Below are 21208 nucleotides of genomic sequence, written 5' to 3' on the forward strand. Positions count from 1 at the left end.
CTTTAATTATGCACATAAGTGGTACTTGCAGGATAAATAGCATTAGCGCAAAAATATCATTTATTTACCTCCAGATAATTTGTTTTCCAAAATAAGTAAGTTTTATTATTCTAAATAGTGCCTGGGGATTGTATGAAGATTATTGGGTGGGAGAAGGTGGTTAGAGAAGGGAGGGTAGTCTGACTTTAGGGGGGGAACACGAAAGTTGTTGTTTCCCCCATATTCACTTTTTAATTTGACAGCCACTAGTGACATTTATCTGATATATGAGTCACATTGTGTTTCATGATATGGTTGTTTACAGTTTGTGTTTCCTACATGAAAGGTTGTGAATGCTCATCTGCTCAAGTTTATAACTCACACACTTTATTATCTGTTCTCCTGCAGTTTGCCACTCAGGGGCATGTTTTCATCAAACTCGCCATCAATCTCAGAGAAACATCAAACTTCGCTTGTTTCTCTGCCCCAGACTCAGCCACAAATAGGTTTATTCCCTAACACTTTATGAGTTATTAACATAACTGTACTGCATTTGACTAATGACTCCATTTTAGATGAAGTATGAGGGTTAGTTTTTGGAGTGTGAGTTGTTTTTGGCAACCTCATGCTCTTTTCTAGGAGTGAATTTGAGTTAAGTACTCGGCACAAGCTGTCTAGTTGTGGTGGTCCGCCTGAAATATTATTTTTCTTTTCTTATTTAATGTGGAGACTTTCATGTTTGGACCATTTGGATTTCTTGGAACATAAACGGACCTGCTAAGAAAATTTTAAATCGGGCAAAACCACAATCTGACTATTTCCTTCATTGTTACATACAATTTTGTGTTAATAAATTTAATTATCTATATTTTAAGCAGCACAAAATCCAAACGAACAGATTAGATCACCTCATCTTTTACAACCAAGCACATATATATATTATCGACAATTGGCCTCATTTAGATTTCTTTGTCTTGTACATCTTAGCTTCCTTTTGCTTATAGTGAAAGACGTCAATTTAGCAAACTGTAGGTGATAAAAATATGATTGTCCCGTGTGAAACAAACAATTAAAACTCTGAAGAGGCAGAAGGGATGGGAGTTCGGCGCCGCAGGGTCCCTGAGCTCTATCTGAGAGCTTGCGTCTCATGTGGTGTTTGACGTCACTGATTACAGAGCATGTGCCGCACGTTACTGTTACTGTACCCTGGGAAAGTTGAGACCATAGAATCACGCATAATTAGACATTTAGTGCCAATCCTCCCCACAGATGCACACACCCTTCACCACAACAGATAGGCCAGGAGTTAAAAATGGCCCCTGATATCAACCACTGGAGGCTGAAACTCCCTCCCTCTGCTTTCTGAGAGCGAGAGTTACTGTAACCCGCACTGTTAAGGCCCGGGGGGGGGGAAGAAATCCAATACTAACCCCAAAAAGGCCTCGTTTATCCATTGAGCTGAAGCATCTGCAGAAGAAATCTTAAGTATTGTGTTTAGAGACGGAAAAAAGTCCCACGAACAACCCTGAACTATCACAAACTATCATAAACTCAGTCAAATTAGAGGTATATTGTATTTTAGCATAGAATTACAATTCTATTTCTACCGATCGAATATCTCTGGGCGCATCCAACGCAGGGCTTTCATTGAGTCTTTCATGAACTCTAACTACCACGGAGCGCAGAAGAATGGAAGGATTCTCTGCTGACGTGAAGCTGCACGACATCTCTGCACTTTGTGGTTTCATGAACCAACACTTACCCGTACTGGAGGGTATTTCAGGAGTGCCTGAGCATCAGCATCGAGGAAAACGTGCAAATAACAATTACCAAAGTACAAGATGTTTTCCAAACAAAATGTACACAGGAAAAAATTATATGTATTTTTTTTGTTTGGGACTAAACCAAGTGAATTTGTGTGACCTTTGCTCTCCTACTAATCGTATCAGTTAACTTGGAACCTGTTGTGCACAGTAACGACTGTAAGTGCGTTTGAGTGTGACACATGGAGAGGAGTCTTTACGTGTCTCAGGAGAAGTACTGCATGTATGTAAAAGTTGTATGAAGCCGTTTGTAACTTCAGAGGAAGAAGCACAGAGTCTGATAAAAAAAAATTGAAAAAGAAATAACAAATTATGATTTTATAAAAGCATACTGTGCGCCAAACAGGAGTGTTTCAAGGGAATTTGGAGGCCCCAGGCAAAAGGGACCTGGGCGGCCCCCACTGAACGGAACCCACCCCAAAGACACACATGATACCAATTCATTCCAATCTTGAAACAGCTTTTGATATCAAAATGATAAATAAGGTAAAAACTTTTAGAAATTGTTAAGTATTAAGCCCCTCTCGGCTCGGGGCCCCAGGCAGTTGTTTGCTTTGCCTTCGCTGTAACAACACCCCTGACGTCAGAGATAAAACCAGTGATTTTGACTTTTGAGGCCCCGTATCATTTCAAATGTCAGGGATTGTTTAAAAGTTGAGGTTACCTTCGGATGAGAAAATTCAATAAATCAACATTGACTTGAAAGAGCAGCATTTAGTTTTTCCTTAGGACCCTCCAGATTTAGCTTGTGACCCTGATCTGAATGCTGTTCTCACCACTGCTCGGTCCATGTGATCTGTGACGGATAATTTGCTGACTGAGTCATTCAGCTTTCAGCAGATGCTCAAACACTGTGGGTCCAGATACAACAAGATATCAAAGCCCAGTTATGGTTGTGGTGACGGCAAAGTGAATCACGGAGTCCTAAATAAAGCTTTCTAACTTTCCATTGTCTCAACACAGACACCGACGCCGCTTGAGCTCTATAACACAACATTATGTAGATTTAACATGTTGCTTAATGACGCAACAAAACCATGGCAACAGCAACGATTATATGTATGAGTAAAACAGAGCAAGAGGCCCATAAAACCCTGGGGGGGGGGGGGATATGTGAGGCAAAACGTGCTGGAGATATTTTTAAATGCTTTGAATCGTTCTTTTGAAGCACAAAGAAACTTCAGTAAAACAGACACAACACTGAACAGGTATAAACAGTTTCATTTGTCTAAAAGTCCCCGTTAAAGTTAAAACTTAAAAAAGGTTTTGGATGATTTTATTATTTTTTATTATTGTATTCTATTAATACCAACAAATAAAAATAAAGCAATTTTTCATTCAAATCGTGAATAAAAACAAAATATTCCACATTCAGATATAAAAGCCACAGTTGCACGATTAATTATTCGTGATGGTTGTGGTTTGAAACATCTCGCAGCTGTCTGTTGAAGGCGTGTTTGACAAAGTGTGTGTCTGTGCGACTTGTAGGTGCGACTCCACATACCAGACGTTTTTTTTTTCTTATCCCCCGGTGATTACTGACATTTGCAGTTTACTGGAGCATTTCATCACAGAGCAGAAAGTTTGAACCGTCTGGAGGAGCTCGCCTCAGCTCCTCGGCTCCTCGGCTCCTCAGCTCCTCGGCTCCTCGGCTCCTCAGCTCCTCGGCTCCTCGGCTCCTCAGCTCCTCGGCTCCGTGCACAGACCGGACAACAAGTCAAACAAGATGCATCTTATGTTAAGCCAAACTAGAAGAGCCTGAGAGACTGGGGCAGATTTTTACTCCCCATTAAAAGAAAGCTCATGAGTTTATAATGTCAGGTTTTGGCACATTTCCGACCTTTAATTTGGAGAGGGTGTTTCGCAGTCACGAAGCCTTGGAGAGATAATGGCGGGTGAAAGTATAGCTTACAGTGGCTTCATGTGTACAGGCGTGGAATATAATTAGCTTAATTTCACTGAAGCAAACCACTTGTCTCTGAGGTGTAGGTGGGATCAAGCTCAGAGCAATCAGCTGAGGTGCTTCACACAATGTGTATGAAGCCATAGTGACGGGCTTTGAAATAAGAGTCCAAACATGAAGCTAATCTCATTTCGGTTTTAAATCTCTTATTTCAGATCTGTTGAGAAAACAGCAAATGTGTGCAATTTACGCCGGCTTAACGACAGAGCAGCAGGAGGAGGAGAGGGACTGTGTCTCCCTCTGTCATTAAAAACACACTGTAATAAAAACCTGACTGCAAATGCTCTGCTTCGGTTTGACCTCACGTTCGGGTCAACTAAAATATCTTGCATGCTATTGTTCAACAAAAATATATTTAGTATCGTCGGAATCCTCAGATGAACAGAGGTGGAGCACAGTGGCGTCTACTCGACCTGCTGTGGGCCTTCATTGTTCATCCCTGTAAAAGCACAATGAAACCAGAAATAAATACTCTAATCATCAAATGACAAATGTCGAAGTAGAATAATTAGAGCTATATTAACGTGGCATCAAATTGGTACATGTAAAGTGACAGGAGTAGCGGCAGAATGATCAGTGCGGTCACTCCTCTGCAGCGACGTTCTGGATTTGAATTATAGACTCATGGACGACACGTCCCATTCTACAAAAATGATGCCAGAATATCCTGGATACGGGTGCTGCCATCTTTGCCATCATTTTCAGTCTGAGTCTGTGTAGTAGTGATTGTGTGGTGGAGCCACGGTTTCGAGATCCCACTGATACTGTCAGTCTCAGCTGTCAATCATGATGTTTCACCACGTATTTATAGCATCAAATAACTAATTAAAACCAAACTTTCCAAAACAAATGAGCATTTAAACAAACCTCAGTGTGATAAGAACTACCTTCAATGACATTTTTGAAAAAAAATTATTTGACGTGGATTTTTCTTTTTGGTGAATGTCCCATCCACTAACATGGAGTGGAGAGGGTTTATGACCTATACTGCAGTCGGCCACCAAGAGGTGATCAAGATGTTTTGGCTTCACTTTTGGGGAGCTGTCATTTCGTCCATACAGTCATGAGACCAGCCAACCAGGCCAGGGCTAGCTGGTTAGCATGCTACGAAGAAGCAAACACGTGTAGAAGCATTACAAGAGCTAACGTTGTTTTTCCTCACTGGCTTTTGGCAAGTAAAAGTAGTAACTTTAATGCTGATTGTTGTTAATGCTAACACTATGCAGCAATAGTAAAAACGTACAAATAGCGCATTTAACGAAACATTTGTTGCTATCAAAATTATAAAGATGATAAATGTAGCAGCCTAAATTAAGTTTATTTGACGTTTGAATAGAAAGAGTGGGCTACATTATTTTATGTTTTAAAACAAATCATTTGCTTCAATACAAAAAGGATGAAAAAAAACCCACATCTTTTATTCACTGCTTGCTGGATGTGATGCAGCAGCAACAGCCATTGTTATATTGAAGCCTTTTTCCATCTTTGGGAGCCATGTTGTCAAATGTCTGTCACTTCATTAAACAGTCACTCGAGAAAGCTGCTGCCATTGAAATATGGCACTACAGGACTTTCCAGACATGGTTCAGTCCACCTGTCTGTCTCTCTGTCTGTCTGGATTCTACCAGCGGCTACAACCACAGGTTTATTCAACCACGAGCTGTTCGCAAACTGACCAGAATGTGACTAGACCAATGTAAACAGTGCAGCAGAAGAAGTGCACCAGTATTAGGACTGTAATTCTCTCTTCCTTCACCACAGGACCTCAAACTTCCACATTTGGAGATTTTTGTTTAACATACAGACCTTTAAATATCTGAGAAAAACACCAATTGGAAACTCTTCAAAGTCACATACAGTATATGTGCCATTCAGCACAACTAGCGCTTCACCTTGTGCCATCCAGACTGAACTGTCCAGCTCCGGCTTCAGAGAGGAAGACATATATTTACAGGCTTCGGATGTGCCTTAGAAGCAAAGCCCATAACCTTTGAAAATGGTATTTACAGTAAGTGCATTATGCAGGAAAAGGGAGATTTGGTACAGGAATTATAGAAGAGATTAACAGAGGATCTTTGTCGGGAAAGAAGGTCAGAGACCCAAAATAGTCATCAGGCCTGTCCTAGAAAGATCTTCCAGCAAGCTGTCATTGCCATTAAACCTGTACATGCTGCAATTGAGGTAGAGCTCCCTGGGAAGTGACATTATAATTATTATGTTAGAAGGAAAGGAAAGTTTTACATGTGGATCAGGCCCGGTTAACAGGTCTACAGCTGTGGTCACTTAAGACAGCTGCAGCGTGCCCAAATTACAGAGCACAATGACTCACACTCTTTCTGTGTTTAAGACCACTTGGCTCGGCCTCGGGACGGGACAAGCCCTCACAGTAAAACAGGCGCTGCACACAGAAACTGTTGGCTCATCAAAATAACAAACTCTTTGTTCTGCTTTGCCGCTTCGGCCTCGCGGACCACCTCGAAGCATTTATTATTTCTGCCGTTTTTACGTTGATCAACTCGAGGAGAAATACCTTGAATTTTGCGTCCAGGGAAGAAAGAGGCCACGCTGGTGCCTTTGAGAAGTGTATAAAAGAGCAATAGAACATGACGATCCCCCAAGAAGCTCTTCAGAATTTCATTGATACATTTACATCACCACAGTTTTCATTTGTGTAACGCTGCTGGCTCACATGATTTAATAAAATCCAGCCAGGATTCAGCCCATTAAGCACATCGGCCTTAACCTTTCCCCAACAAGCCTTTCATCAAGAAGTGCATGTAAGAAGCTATAGAATTACAAGTGTGCACATCATCCTGAACATCAGCACTACCTGCTAAAAAATGGATGGGGGTTAATGGCTCATTACATATAAATGCAGGTTTAATAGCTCCTTTACAGATGTGCTCAGCTGTTTCTTTGTGAGAGGAAGAAATTAAACCACTCGTGCTTTCAAAGCTTCCTGCAGAACATTTCAGAGTAAATGTCCACCTAACGCAACATGGACAAATTTAGCCTTTGAGCTTTGTTTTCAGATTTGTATTGTCTGACTGTCTGGGACAGCATCAAATGACCTGGGGTTAGACATGTTTAATGCTCCATGGTTTCCTCTATTGTGGGCATTCAAAAGACACAGCAAAGCCAACAAATTCCCTTGACCCATGCTGGGTTAGACAAATTTCCTTTTCCACAGTCGCAGGCCACGTGAGGCTCTGGACAAACTCTCGACACCGATGTTTTTGCATTTTCAGAATCCACCTTTGGTTCATCTCTTCAAAATATCCTGCAAACATAAAGTCTGGTCCCCGTAAATCCCTAAAACAAACACAACGAGGAGCCAGCTACCAGAGTGCAAACCATAAGGAATGAAACTTTTAGTTTGTGTGTTCTCTCGTCTTGATTTATTCTGGGATGTTCTTGTGTCTGTGGATCACCAATAACAAACTCAGAAAACATCTGCACCGTGAAGTTAGAGAGCGTCAAAAGAATCCTGGAGTGTTGGTTTTATGGGAAGACGTGTGTTGACTGCTCGGTCACAACTGAGTTCAATTAACAAACCAACTGCATATTTGGCCTTTTTATAATAGTCACATTAGCGAGTTGTTATTGGTTTCTGTGATGTTTTAAATGCACTTCAACCAAGTTGCTTTGATATTTCTAGACCAACAAACAGGTACACAAGAATCCAGACATTCGACGTGGCCTGAAACTAAAGGCCCTTTGACTCGAGGCAACCAGAGGGATGAGGCCATCACTTAATAGGACTTAAATAGATGGTATGATATGTATCTGTTAATATTTGGGCAGGTTGAAACAACCTTTTTGTAGCTCACATCTGGTGCAGACATGGTTCACAATGGATTCAGAGTCTGGGCTAAAACCTTTTAAACTAGAATGTCACTCAGTAGAGTCCACAACTCCACCAAGGCCCAACAGTCCCCTTATAAAATCACATTTAAATTCACTAGATGCAGATTTTAATTCACTTCACCACTATTGACTAACTATTAAATATCAGTCCCCTAAACGTGTCTGATTTTTCCACTGAAATACATGAATTACTCTCACAAAGATAAAGAATGTCAAAATAATACATGCCTGGATCTGCCCCATTATTCTGATCCTCCTTGGGTCAGTTGCATATTGATCCACGATTGTCCCCAAACTGGGATACGATCAATTATACTTGTACAAACTATATACTTGTTCTTAAAACTAAGGTTTAAGGTGATGAGAGACAACATTCATATTATGACATAGCATCAGAGTTTGCGTGTGCATCATTCTCTATTAAACGACAAGAAAAGCCAAGTTATTTTCAGACAGTGGACAGGACGGTTTTGTTTGTTTGTATTATATAATGTAGAATTATTCCCATTTAGACGCAGTTAAACTACTTTTCTGGCTCTGGTGGCAGTAAAGGCCCACACAGCGTCCATCAGCCAGCAAAACAAACCTCGAAACCACACGCTGGTCGAGCCTCGACCTCTGCATTGTTTTGGACACGCTGCGTGTTAAGCTCCAGCTAACTTCCTGTGGTCACGTCTTTATATATATATATATATACATGAACAGCACAGAGATATGTGAACTGTGTGGGCACTAACTAACAGTTTAGCTCCGACACTTACTGTGAGACAGGCCAAATATAGTGTAGAGAAACAACACTTGTCTTGTCCCTCATTATGGCACAGAGCTAACTATCGGCTCCTGCCAATGTGGTGACATTGTGTTGTTTAAAGGTTCAGTGTGTAAGATTTAGGGGAACGGGATCTTTTGGGCGGAAATTTAATATAAAATAATCCTAGTGATGTTTTCAACAGTGTGTTTCATCTAAATTGTATGAAATGTGGTTTTCTTGACCTTAGAATGAGCCCTTTATATTTACATCGGGAGTGGGTCCTCTCTACGGAGGCCGCCATGTTTTTTACAGTAGCCCAGACTGGACAAACTAAAAACCTTTTAGTTTTTATGACAGCGGACGGCTACCACAGGTTGTCTTTCATGTTTGGAAGGGGAGGGTGAGGTGAGGGGTGTTCAGCTGCAACATGCAACTTCACCTCTAGATGTCACTAAATTCTACACACTGAACCTTTAAATATTGTTTCTTGGTTATCGCTCTGTATTCCAGGCACAGAAAGTAACACTTCCCTCCCACACATTAAAGTCCATTTAATTATAAACTGAAAAATCGAATATAAATCCGCCTCTGCACTGCTGCACGTTTTCACCCCCTTGTTTTTCACGACTTGCCGACAGTTTTATTTTTTTTTATTCCAGCGTTTGTTGTGAAACGGCTGACGCTGCCTGATACAGTCTGATGCAGGCTTGATGTAGCGGATTAGTCATTATCCTTAAATACAGAACGCCACCACCTATACTTAAGCTCCAAAATCCCATTTAGGTGGTTTAATTTAGCTTTGATATCTTTAAATGATCCCACAATAAGCAGATACCTCGAGAAGCCTGTCTGCTGGGAATGTTTGAAGGTGAACCAGAGAGAAGAGTGGAAAGTCATAATGAATGAGAAGTAGGGATTGTTTCCTTGCTTCAGGACAAAACAAAAAAATCTATACGTTATTCTGACCTTTTTACCTTTGTAGTGCATCGTGTGCACAATAATTATTTTTGCAGCACCTCATAAACCGTCTGGCTGAGGTCTTTTCGTTAAATTACTTTCTGGCTGCTGCAACTCTGAAACTCTTGATTCCTCGGTTAAACAAGGACGACGAACGACGCCTTAAAGCAGCGGCTGACTCAGACTTTTCCAGAAATAAACTTAACAGCAAATTGAGCTACGAGAGCAGAAACAAATCAAATCAGATAGAGCAGCGCTGGACGTGGTCGAGCGGCAGCGAGCCACTTCTGGCTTTCAGGAGCGTGTCTGACAGCGGTTTCGGGTGATAACATCACGAGCGGCGCATGGGTGCAAATTTTCCAACTATTTCCAACTTATCAACTTAATTACATAGAACATTTCATGTGTTTACACAATAAAACACCCTGAAGTAAAAAACTTTGAGTATTTTACTCATGTCTGACTGTTTGTTGAAGCTTAGGAAAGCTTGCACGTCAACTCACTGCTCCGCGTTCATACACACTCACACCTGAGAGTTGCTGGACGACACCCAGCATTTACTTTCTCATCCATAACATTTTTCCTGCCATTGTGGGGTTTAAAACTTGGCTCCCACCACCAGCATCAGTAGCACCACCACCATTTTTCAGTTTCTTTTACACTTCTGGCTCCATTTGGGCTCATGTTTGTTTTCAGGACTCTCTAATTTCCCCAACAATCACTCACACAGGCCCCTGTCAAGTCTGCCATTCATAAAGTTTAAAGTAGCTCTTAGTGGTCCTTGGAGTTTATTGAAACATTAAATTTGTATCCCAGCAGTGATGGTGTATCTTTAGCAGTTGCCTAACTCACGTGCTCGGTCGAGTCCCCCCCTTACATCAACCGCCAATTATGTTCTCCTCCTGGGTGTGGGTTGAGCCTCAGTCAGCACGGCGAGGAAACCAGAAACATCAATTCCTGGCCAGCGGAGCGAACGAAAACAGACAAAATGCAAAAACCTTTCCTCAAACTCTGTTATCATCGCATAGTACAAGCACAAACATCACAAACATTGCCAGGAAAACTGTCCAGTAGCGCTTTCTGGGGAATTAAGCCCAATCTGCAGGCTGTAGTTAAAAATGGACGCAGGCCTGAACAAAAAGCCGGACCTCACAATGCCAGCGTTCGTCCTTCAGGAAGATCAGACGAGGACATTTTTGCCCTGTCACTGATTCCCATGCTTGTTCTTGTCTTCAATTTTACCGCTTGGAAAACATGAAAAATTTCCTTCAAAATATTCTTCTACATATTAACTATCACCAGCAAGCATTACACAAAACCTAAAATCAACCAAATCCCTGAAACAAGAGGCTGAGCAGCTTTCTCTGAGACTTTGGGTGTGTCTCACTCATAATTAACCATTTTTCGCCTTGTCTAAACTCAGTAAAAATCACTTTATGTTATCAAGTGTGTGAAGTGAGATGAAACTGAAAGCATGTTTGTGTTTTACAGTGAGAGGCTCTCTTCAATATAACAGAAAAGCAACGTCACCGCCTTCAGTTTGAAGGCTGTTAACCTAATTCCTAATGGTTATTACAATAAGCCCTGGCGACCACATCAAGCCTCTGCGGCGCCGTAATGAGCCGAGCAGAGACGGGCCAGGTCGTGCACTTTCACAGCCTTCAACTCTGCCAGTACAAGGACAAGGACACAGAGTCCTGTTCAAATGAGCATGGTGGCGAGTTTAGAAAATACAAAATATGCTGCAAGGTTATAAACAACATCCAAAGTTTACTATGGTTACAAGGCCTCTGCTTGGATGTTTCATCCCCTTTACAGATGTAAGTTGCTGCTGTTTGGTTTTTTCTTTGCATAAAGAGATGATTCATTGTTCTGAGCACATTCGGACTAAAAACGGAGAACCTCTTCTGCGGTGGTTTCTCCATGTTTGAAAAAACATAAATAAACTGAAATTATCGGAACCTATAAACATATAAAGTCCTAACCCCACCCTCCCTTGCTCTGTCATTTCATCTCAATCTGACTAAAAGTGGAATGGCCTGGGCCTCCACTCGGGGCACCGGCATAAAGAGATTTTAAAAGAATATAGTATAACTAGAAAATATATAAAACTGGTGGCACCAGCATCGTGTGGTGTGGTGTTTACCAGTAACTCATCAAAACAGGAAGTTTCCGCTGCTTGGTACTCGGGTAAACAGGATTTTATTATTCAGCTGATAAAGTAAAAGTGAACATGTGAAATAAAATGTGTATGTGTGTGTCTGCTTGTGTATGTGTGTATGTGTGTGTCAGTGTGTGTGTGGGTGTGTCTGTTTTTGTGTGTGTGTGTGTGTGTGTGTGTGTGTGTGTGTGTGTGTGTGTGTGTGTGTGTGTGTGTGTGTGTGTGTGGGTGTGTGTGGGTGTGTCTGTTTGTGTGTGTGTCTGTTTGTGTGTGTGTGAAGGCGTGCTCCGTGGCCCATTTAAAGATTAAATATAACTTAGCTGTAAAGAAAATGACCTGGCTGTCATTGGGCAATTTACATCACATCATGAAGTTTTACATGAAAGAGAAGTACAGGATAATTTATAATTTCAGTTCTCGGGGAAATTCTGTTCCTAATTTTTAGACTTCTAGTGCGGTGCCCGTTCTTAACAAGCAAAAATTGTTCATCTCAGTGAAGATTTTATAATCCGTGTTTTTCATTTATGAAACATTGTTCCTGTGCGTGATTCATCTATAACTTTGAAAGATTTACTGATATGCTGTTATTTTTTCATACGTGCATGTCAGCTATTTCAAAGATCTGTTAAGCGTTCGTTCATAACTTTTCAAAATCAAAGCTCTCTAATTCAGCTCGATAAAAAGCTTTGCAGCAACAAATCGAATGTTGAATTGTGTGATTCTATGAATATTGTTGCCATGGCGAAGATCAGCAGCTTTGCTGTGTGGCTGTCTCTGGTAAATAATGAAATTATCAATGTGTGTTCTGGCAGCGATTGTTAGTTTGATTCACTTACAGTCCGCTGCTGTAGTTTATCTGAGGACGTAAACCAGTTGAACAGTTTGTGAGATATAGGTTCATATATACAGACAGATATTTGTGGAATTAGATAGTATGATGTCTGTTTGTTGCTATAATTCAGTGGTTTATGCTGAAAACTGTGTTGGTGTACAGTGTTTTAAAATCTTGTTCCGTGTGCCCCTGCCCCTCTAAATGTCTTTGTCCGGCCCTGGTTCTCCTTTGTCAAATGTGCATGTACCACACCTCTGCACCTTCACTGTAAATCATCTGTCCTGTTAAAACAGTTAGAAATTTAGATCACAAATTACATTATGTTTTTACTCGACAGGAAGAGAGAAACTTAAACAAAGCTTGCCAAACACGATGAAGAGCTATAAGTCAGAGAAGGTAGCACTTTGGAAAATTACAGATAATTTGCTCTAATTTAACAACAACAAAAAAAAAGATGGTAGGGGGGGTTCACACAAGCTTCATGTTGTAACATCTTTAATCATAACCCTGTTGAGGGATGGCTGTCACACTCATGTGTAGAGAAGACGCCTCATATAGGAACATGGTTGAAGCCCTCAATTGTGCAACTCATCGTCTTTTCTGCAAATACACACATGCTGTCAGCGGGATGCACAGTATATATATCATAAGAACACAGGAAGAGCATGTACCACAAACACTCCCATGTTCAGGGGGACTCTGGGATGGGACACACAGTACCCTACACATCGTTTACGGCCACTCGCCTGTTCCAGAACATGTGATTATTTGGGTGTATGCATTTCCTATGTGGCCGGCCTGAAATTGAGAAATTACAGTTGGAGGATCTCAAAGTAAGCAAGGCGAGTTGGAGGGTGAGGGCGAGGGAGGATAATACTGGAGGATGGAGCTGATTGAGGAAATACAACATTGTGACAGAAACCAGCTGTAATTGTGGAAAAAGGCCTGAAACCTCTGATGATGTATATACACACTGAGGGGGCCAAAAATATCAAGTGACCACAGCAGGCAGGGCCCTCTTCTTCTTTTTCTTCTTCACAGCAGGAGCAGCGGCTTGTTTGCTCCGTGGAGGGGGTGCGGTGGCACAGTAAAACCTGCCCTCTGGTGTTCCAACATGGGTAGTGCACATGAGGGCCTTAGGACAGTAGGTTGCATTCACAAGGAACCAGCAGCAAATGTCTCCTCCAGTGGCTCCTTATATAGTTTTATTAGTTCAATTACACAAACCTAAGAAAAATGTTTGTCCTGAAATAGAGACTGAAATGAAGACCACTTTGTCCCCTGTTAGCCACACTGACACAAATAATAACAAGAAATAAATAATAAAAAACTAAATATGGTGTCGGTATTGCTTTAGAAGTAAACAGGATTATTTTCTCTCGATCTAAGACGTCTAAAATCTTTCTTGTCCACCACTTCCCCTGTTTACCTTATCATGGCCGGCATGAAGGAGCCCAGACGGTCGGGACAGGTGAAGACGAGTCTCCATGTAAATTTGCACTCTGGTCCTGTACATCCTCAATGCGGACTTTGTGTAGCAGCACAGGTACCTCTACCATTCTGGTGACTATTTTCAGAGCTGTCCTATAAACATCCATTAATATAAACATGCCCCGAGCATATATAAAGTTTTAATGTTCGACACTTGTAAATATAAATGGAACAAGGGTGGGAAAGAAAATGTGTCGTCTGTTTTGTGCAGTCCTTCATTCATTCATTCGTTTATTTATGTTTTTTGCCTCAAACACGACTATTTTCAAAGTTCTTGAAAGAAGAGCTGAAATAAGAGGTAATCATGTGTCTGGATATTCAAGACATGGAGGCATCCTGATGTGTCATGCCCCGCTTTGGGCAGATCTGTCTGCTAATTACAGCCTCGCACCGAGGAGGGAGGTACTTGCATGGTGGGGGCTCCTTTTTTTTTGTAATGATGCGAGGGGCAGATATGGTATAAATACCCACATCATTGTACTGGGAGGCAGCATATCCTCAGTTGTGCTCCTACCCTAAGGATATACAGAAGCACCAGAGGCTCACTGGTGCAGAAGACATTGTTTTTTCACCTCCTTTGGAAGCTGGTATGTTTGTGTTTTCTCTTCCTCTTCTTCTCTGCTCTATCTCTGGAGGAGCTCAGGCAACATCCAGGCTTTGTGTAGGCCGAGGCAGGCTAAGGGGGAACGGGGGGCAGATTTTGGCTTCTTGAGGATCCAGGATGCTTTAACTAAATCCAAACTTTAGCTACATCTACTCTAGCTCATCCTATCTTATGTGCAGCTTATTGCATTTCTGTGAGGCTGTATAACATGTGCACTTAGCTGTAAAAACAGTTTTAAAAAGAGAGAAAACTAAACCTTCCTGTAGACACTTGTGCTGACTGCTCCTCTTCTTCTCCCTGCAGATTTGACCTTGCAAGATGGACATGCGTGTAGCGAGCATCCTCCTCCTTGTGGTGACCCTGACGGCCGCCCATGGAGAGCGGTACGTGGTGAAGAAGATGGTGAAGGCCGCCCCTCAGTATCAGCCCTACTCTGTGAAGAGCCATGGTAAGAAAAGCAAAACTTCCTACCTCTAAAAGTTTTTTCATCACATTTTACAAACTGAGCCTTTAAAGTCAAGATCTTTTGCCCTAAAGACTTATTTTTCCTTGAGGAACATTTCAAGTTAGTCTTGTCTTACCTCTGCGAAGGAATAAGCATCTTTATTGTGGCCAGTGTGAGCAGCAGCATGAGTAGCCTGAAGGATGTTAGCCACAGCCAGTTGCACTTTACTCTGAAAACTCAACTCCAGCTCGCTCTGAAACCTCCTTGTGCTCTGATTGGCTGCAACAGCATGCGTGCTGCTCCAATCACACAGTCCATTTAGATCTGGAATCTGAACACCAGGATATTTACTCAGTGCAGAGCTTTGCAGTTTCATTCTGCTGGAAGTCCTAGGATTTGATGCAAAGATCATTTCAGGATTTCTTAATTTGATTTTAATATTCATTTTTCCTCTTATTCATCCAAGGCAAACACATTTACAATTTTATTTTTATTTTACAGTTATCACAATAGACACTATTTCTTAATATTTTTTTAATGTTTCTATATTTTTTTATAACTGTCTGTCTCAACTCTGGTACAGAATATCCATTTTGCTGGTATAGATTATTGAAACTGAATATTTTAAGGAGCACAAATGTATAAGACTACTACTACTACTTTGTATTTAATGCATTTTTATCAAATCTGGTATTTAATTTCTCTCTTTTCAGTCAATTTAGTGGTAAATGTTGCCAGTTTTTTTGCTTCCATACAAAGGCACATTTCAGTTATTTTCTAACATACATTAACTTTGCTTTAAAATAAGATTCTCTAATTAGAGCAGAACAAATATCCACATTTCTACTATATTCAGAGTCTTGCAGAAATCTACTACATTTAAAAAAAAAAAAAAAGTTAATTATGGTCTGGTCTAGAGTGTGGACTAAAATGCATTACAAAATATGAAACGTTGCTGTTTTTCTGAAAAAAAGAAATTTTACTGCTATTTCTATTTGAGAAAGTAGCTGTTAGTGAATTATTTTTAGGTTGACTGTCAATTACAGTCCAGTCACCCAGCTGTGTGGTTTGTTTGGGTGTGCCTGCTTCGCACAGAAGTAGAAACATCTGTTTGGCTTCATCCAAACAGTTCGCCAAGGAGTGAGCCTTTTACACATGTGACCACATCAAGGCAACAAATAAAAAAGGCTCCGTCTCATTTAGACCAACTGTTTCACAAACAAGCCACACAGGTCTCTGTGCAGCTTTATGACCAGCACACTTTAATCTTTTTATTTTATAAATAAGAAATTAAAAACATATTTTAAATACATATTACATAAAAAAGTAGGGACAATTTTTTACATTTTATAAGAAGACTTTGAATGTTTAAGATTGGAAGAATCAGTGAATCAGCTCCATGTGGCCATTCCTCAAAAGTACAGGATTTGTTGATAGGAATAAAACTTGATCCACCTCAGTAATAAAATACCATTGAACCATTGTCCATTGGACCAATAATCTAATTTTTTTTTTTCTGCCTACACCATTTTTTCTCAGGGAACAACACACAAAAGTATAAGCAAACTAAACAAAATATTCTGAAAAGTAAATATATAGTATATTAATTTTAATAACACAGCTGATGACTGCTTTCACTTGTGTTAGTGGTTTGTTTGTATGGTGGTACCGATGATGCTCACTCTTTCATTCTTCACAGTGGTGTCCGTGCCTGGTGAGCCCGGCCCTGCAGGTGAGCCCGGCCCTGAGGGACCTGCTGGCCCTCCTGGCCCCCCAGGTGAGAGCGCCGAAGGCCTGTCTGGACCCGAGGGACCTCCAGGATCTCCTGGAGCTCCTGGCCGCTCCATTTCTGGAAAACCTGGATCCCCTGGTGGACCTGGCAAACCTGGCAGCCCTGGACAACATGGTGAGAAAGGTGACACTGGAGCCCATGGCTCTCAGGGACCTAGGGGAGCACCAGGTTCTCCTGGAACCCCCGGCCCCGCTGGCCTCTCTGCTTCTGGAAAGCCTGGATCTTCAGGTCTTCCTGGATCAATGGGACCTAGAGGAGAGTCTGGTCTGAAGGGACACCCAGGTATCCCTGGACTGCCAGGTACAAAGGGAGATAGAGGGGTGGGAGCTCCTGGACCACAGGGTGAGACAGGACCTGAAGGACCTATGGGCCAATCAGGTGAACCAGGTGCTGCTGGAGTTGGAAAGCCAGGAAGGACAGGTGCCCCCGGAGAGTCAGGAAAGCCAGGTAGCTCAGGTAGAGATGGTGCCACTGGTCCCATGGGACCACAGGGACCTAAGGGACACACTGGTGCCGCAGGTGTAGGTATGCCAGGTAAACCAGGCGATAATGGTGCCCCAGGTATGCCCGGTCCAGTTGGCTCTAAAGGCCATCAAGGACCTGCTGGTGCCACTGGTGCCCCTGGAGTCCCAGGATATGGAAAGCCAGGTGCAAATGGAGAGAAGGGAGAGAGGGGAGCCACAGGTGGCACTGGTGCCACAGGTTCAAAGGGAGAGCAAGGTCATACAGGTTATACTGGTGCCACTGGTGCTACTGGTGCTACTGGTCCTGTTGGACCTCAGGGTGAGAGAGGTTTCGCAGGTGAATCTGGTGCTGCTGGCTCTAAAGGTGACACAGGTGCAACTGGAGCTCAGGGATCTAAGGGAAACAAGGGAGATCAGGGAGTGCAAGGTTTCCAAGGTAAACAGGGTTACCCAGGTGCTGCTGGTCCTCCTGGACCCAGAGGTGCCAGTGGAGCGACAGGCAACAAAGGTGATGGAGGTGCCCCAGGTACCCCAGGTTCCCCCGGTATTCCAGGCCCTGCTGGACCCAAAGGTCTTCCTGGCCGTGCAGGTGAGCCAGGTGCTTCTGGTTCTGATGGTGCTGCAGGTAGCAGAGGCTCTGGTGGTCCTCAAGGTCCTGCTGGTACTCCCGGCCTTAAGGGACACCCAGGTCTCCCTGGTGCCCCTGGCCCTTCTGGGTTGGCTGCTAAGGGTATCCCCGGACCACAGGGTCCCCCTGGCCTGCCTGGTGATTCTGGTGCTGATGGAGAATCTGGCCCAGCTGGACCTCCTGGTGCCCCAGGTCCCCCTGGTGAGGTTATGTTTGAGAAGGGCAAAGGCTACGGTGAGGTCATGGTCAAGTCCCCCATGTCTGCTTTCACTGCTTCTCTGGCCACCCCTTACCCTGCTGCTGGCAGCCCCATTAAGTTTGACCAGATAGTGTACAATGCTGAGAATCACTATGACCCTGAATCTGGCATTTTCACTTGCCAGATTCCCGGAGTTTACTATTTCGCCTACAGCATCCATGTCAATGGAGCCAATGCTCTGGTTGCTCTGTACAAGAATGGCCAGCCTGTTATGTTCACTTATGATGAGTACAGCAAGGGCTTCCTGGACCAGATGTCCGGCAGTGCCGTCCTCTTGCTCGACGAGCAGGACACAGTTTACATCCAGATCCCCGATGATGAGGCCAATGGTGTCTTTGCGGCCGAAAATGTCCACTGCTCTTTCTCTGGGTTCCTCATTGCTTCAACGTGATAGGTTGATACAATAGTTCCCAAAAGCCAACCAACTAAATTTGCAATCTATTTCTCAAATTAAAGTAAACTCCCTGTTAAATTTCCCTCAACCAAACAGACAGGCAGTTAACAGTTCTTTGAGGAGTAGTAGCATCTCGACTTGAAATCTACAAGAAATGGGTGCTTAGAGGAAGGAAAACTAATTTATGAAAACAGGTGATCAGGGATGGGGGAAGCAATCCACAAAGGTACCAGTGAGCTTTTGTAATGGAGACAGCATGTGAAATGGAGGCGTTACAACTGTGTTGTGTCATGACTTTTTCTCTCTGTTTCTTTTATACTGACTTCAACTGCTTAGACTTAATTAAGTGTTTGTCTGTTTCTTTGTTTGTTTTTGTACAACCTTGTTTTTTGTTCGGATGACCAATAATCTTCAAAAGTACACAAATACTGTCTGTGCAACATGTTGTAACTGTTGTCCTTGTACATGACCTGGATATTGTGAAATGGTGACGGTCAAATTGATCGTTATGATGAAATAAGTCAGTCCAATTCTGTCATACAAACAGCATTTGTTTAACATCAACATCGTTATATCCCTGAACAAGCATTATGTCATGTAAAGCATAGTGACCAAAAATAAAAGATGTCTTAACAAACGTTTTGTCTCAGGAGCACTTTTTAAATGGGAAATGGGAAAAGACAAATGACTTGTTGGTACCAGCCTCCTCATGCACTGGGGTTACACTGATTTCCTGTTCCTGGGCACTTCAACACATTATAACAGTTTGTGGCCTCACAATATTTTTGCAACTAATCACAAACTAATAATTACATCTGCTTACTTCCCTTTGCAACACAGAATCAGCTCCACTGAGTAACAAGGAAATGACCAGTGAAAGTATTTCGCTGCAAAAATATAAATAAGTTCATTGTAAACCATTAAGAATAGATGGTGAAATATCATCCCCAGAGCCACATATGGGTGATACCATCCCCCTCTGATAATCTGCTGGAAATAATGCTTCACTTAGGTGTCATATTACTCAACATATTCTCATGAGTCTGTGCCAATAGAAGAATTCACCTCCTTACTCCAGAAGTAAGAGCTGTAATGCTCAATCAAAAGTAAAGTTATGCAATTTAAAAGCCTCTAGAACTCAAGGCTATTGAACCAGGTATTGAAACATGCCTACAGGTTTCAGCAATTCAGGCCTTCATCAGGGAAAACACAACATGGCCTTCCTTGGGCTGTTTTATGCCTAGTGGTAAACAGGTGATCAGTGCAGACTGCCCAAGTCATATGCAAATAAATCAATACATGCACAACGTCTTAGAGCATCCCAATATTGAGATACTCCAAACATACCAATAAATATACCAAATAAACAATTACAGAAAAGGAGAAAAAAAAAGTCTCCCATTTAAACCTGTGTATTGTGTAACTTTCAATGTATATATATCCAAAACGATTATTTATTATTATTATTATATTAAAAGTAAAATTACTCATCATGCAAAAGCCACACACACCTTTCAGGTCATTGTCATATTACGTGAGTGTGAATAGTTGTTTGTCTCTATACATGTCGGCCTTGGGGTAAACTGGCAATCTGGTAAACCCTGTCTTTAACCCAATGTCAGCATGGGATTGACTCCAGCTCCAACTACAACACTTGAAATATAAGAATTATAGAGGATGAATGGCTGGATGGATATTATTAAATGTTGTATTATTGTGTTACTGCATTTTAAAGCATTTGATAGCTTGTTTTGTGGGAGGTCAAAGTATTTTTTTTTTTTGCTGTAACAAGGCCCCCTATTTTTGAAGTTCACAACATGTTTTATCATTTGGGGAACTTCATAGTTATCATTTCATATTCACCATAGGCAACTGGAAACACAGCAAAATATTTACCTTGTGAAGTAGAAGCATAGAAGGAACAGAATCAAAATGACATGACTAGATTTATTAGAAACCTGCATCACATGAACAAGAAATGAAAAAATAAACACAACTAAGTTCCTAGTCCACTTTAATGGTTTAACCAGTTGACATGGGGCCTTAGGAAATCCAGCACTGGGTCCAGTATAGAAGCTGAGACGGATGAGGATCATAATATATGAATCTTCTGCCCACATGATGGCTGCTGGTTGTCTGCTTGGCAGCCAAAGTTTACAAAAACGTCTCTACCGTGCGAGTCTGGATATTGGTGTGCTGAAAATAGTTGGCTTGTGGGACCAGGGACAGGGATGGTCCTCTCGCCGGGCAGCAGCTGTTTGATCTGCCCTGGGAAGGAGAGGGAGGTGGTGGTTAGGTGAGGGGCCCCGGGGACCGAACGGAGAGGAAACTGGTTGAAGGAAACCACTGGGGACTTACAGCTGAGGGGACTCAGAGATGTGGTCAGTGCGAGAGGTGGGACGACGGGAGCCCAGACGGGGAGCAGCCTCTGGTCAACTCCACAAGCCACACTCCAAAATTATCTGCTGCACTTAAGAGCATTTCACTTTGGAATATATTTGTCTTTTAGAGGGCTCACTCATCTGTGTTTATTTGAATGATCTGAGGAACAAGCTGGTATATGAAGACACCCCGAGGAGGATGGAGACTGTGGCATGATGGGACATGTCATGGCTGTGAGATGCATTTGAGCATGGGAGACAGAATGGGAAGCAAAGGGCCTCAACAACCTGACCAAGATGGATGTGACGACCAGGAAGCAAAAATAGAAAGATTATGTGTAAAACACACCCTTCCTGCGGTGTCCAGAGCTGCAGCACACAGGGTAAATATGAGTGCAAAGGAAATAAATGGGTTTG

The 21208-nt window shown here is 42.2% G+C and overlaps 1 protein-coding gene across 1 annotated transcript; it reads left to right on the forward strand.

Annotated features, from left to right (window-relative positions):
• The first annotated feature begins 14294 nt into the window (after nucleotides 1-14294).
• Nucleotides 14295-19047, forward strand: col10a1a (collagen, type X, alpha 1a). The gene is made up of 3 exons (XM_035168700.2): nucleotides 14295-14411; nucleotides 14732-14876; nucleotides 16573-19047. The coding sequence occupies exons 2-3, from the start codon at nucleotides 14747-14749 to the stop codon at nucleotides 18405-18407; spliced, it is 1965 nt and encodes a 654-aa protein (XP_035024591.1). The 5' UTR covers nucleotides 14295-14411; nucleotides 14732-14746; the 3' UTR covers nucleotides 18408-19047.
• The last annotated feature ends 2161 nt before the right edge of the window (nucleotides 19048-21208 follow it).

The sequence above is a fragment of the Hippoglossus stenolepis genome, chromosome 10 (genome assembly GCF_022539355.2).
Source record: "Hippoglossus stenolepis isolate QCI-W04-F060 chromosome 10, HSTE1.2, whole genome shotgun sequence".
Classification (NCBI taxonomy): domain Eukaryota; kingdom Metazoa; phylum Chordata; class Actinopteri; order Pleuronectiformes; family Pleuronectidae; genus Hippoglossus; species Hippoglossus stenolepis.

What these genes read in the sequence shown, in the direction of transcription:
- col10a1a (XM_035168700.2), top strand. Translation starts at nt 14,747, where the DNA reads ATGGACATGCGTGTAGCGAGCATCCTCCTCCTTGTGGTGACCCTGACG. An exon ending in CTACTCTGTGAAGAGCCATG is followed by an intron (nt 14,877 to 16,572) that starts GTAAGAAAAGCA and finishes CATTCTTCACAG; the next exon opens with TGGTGTCCGTGCCTGGTGAG.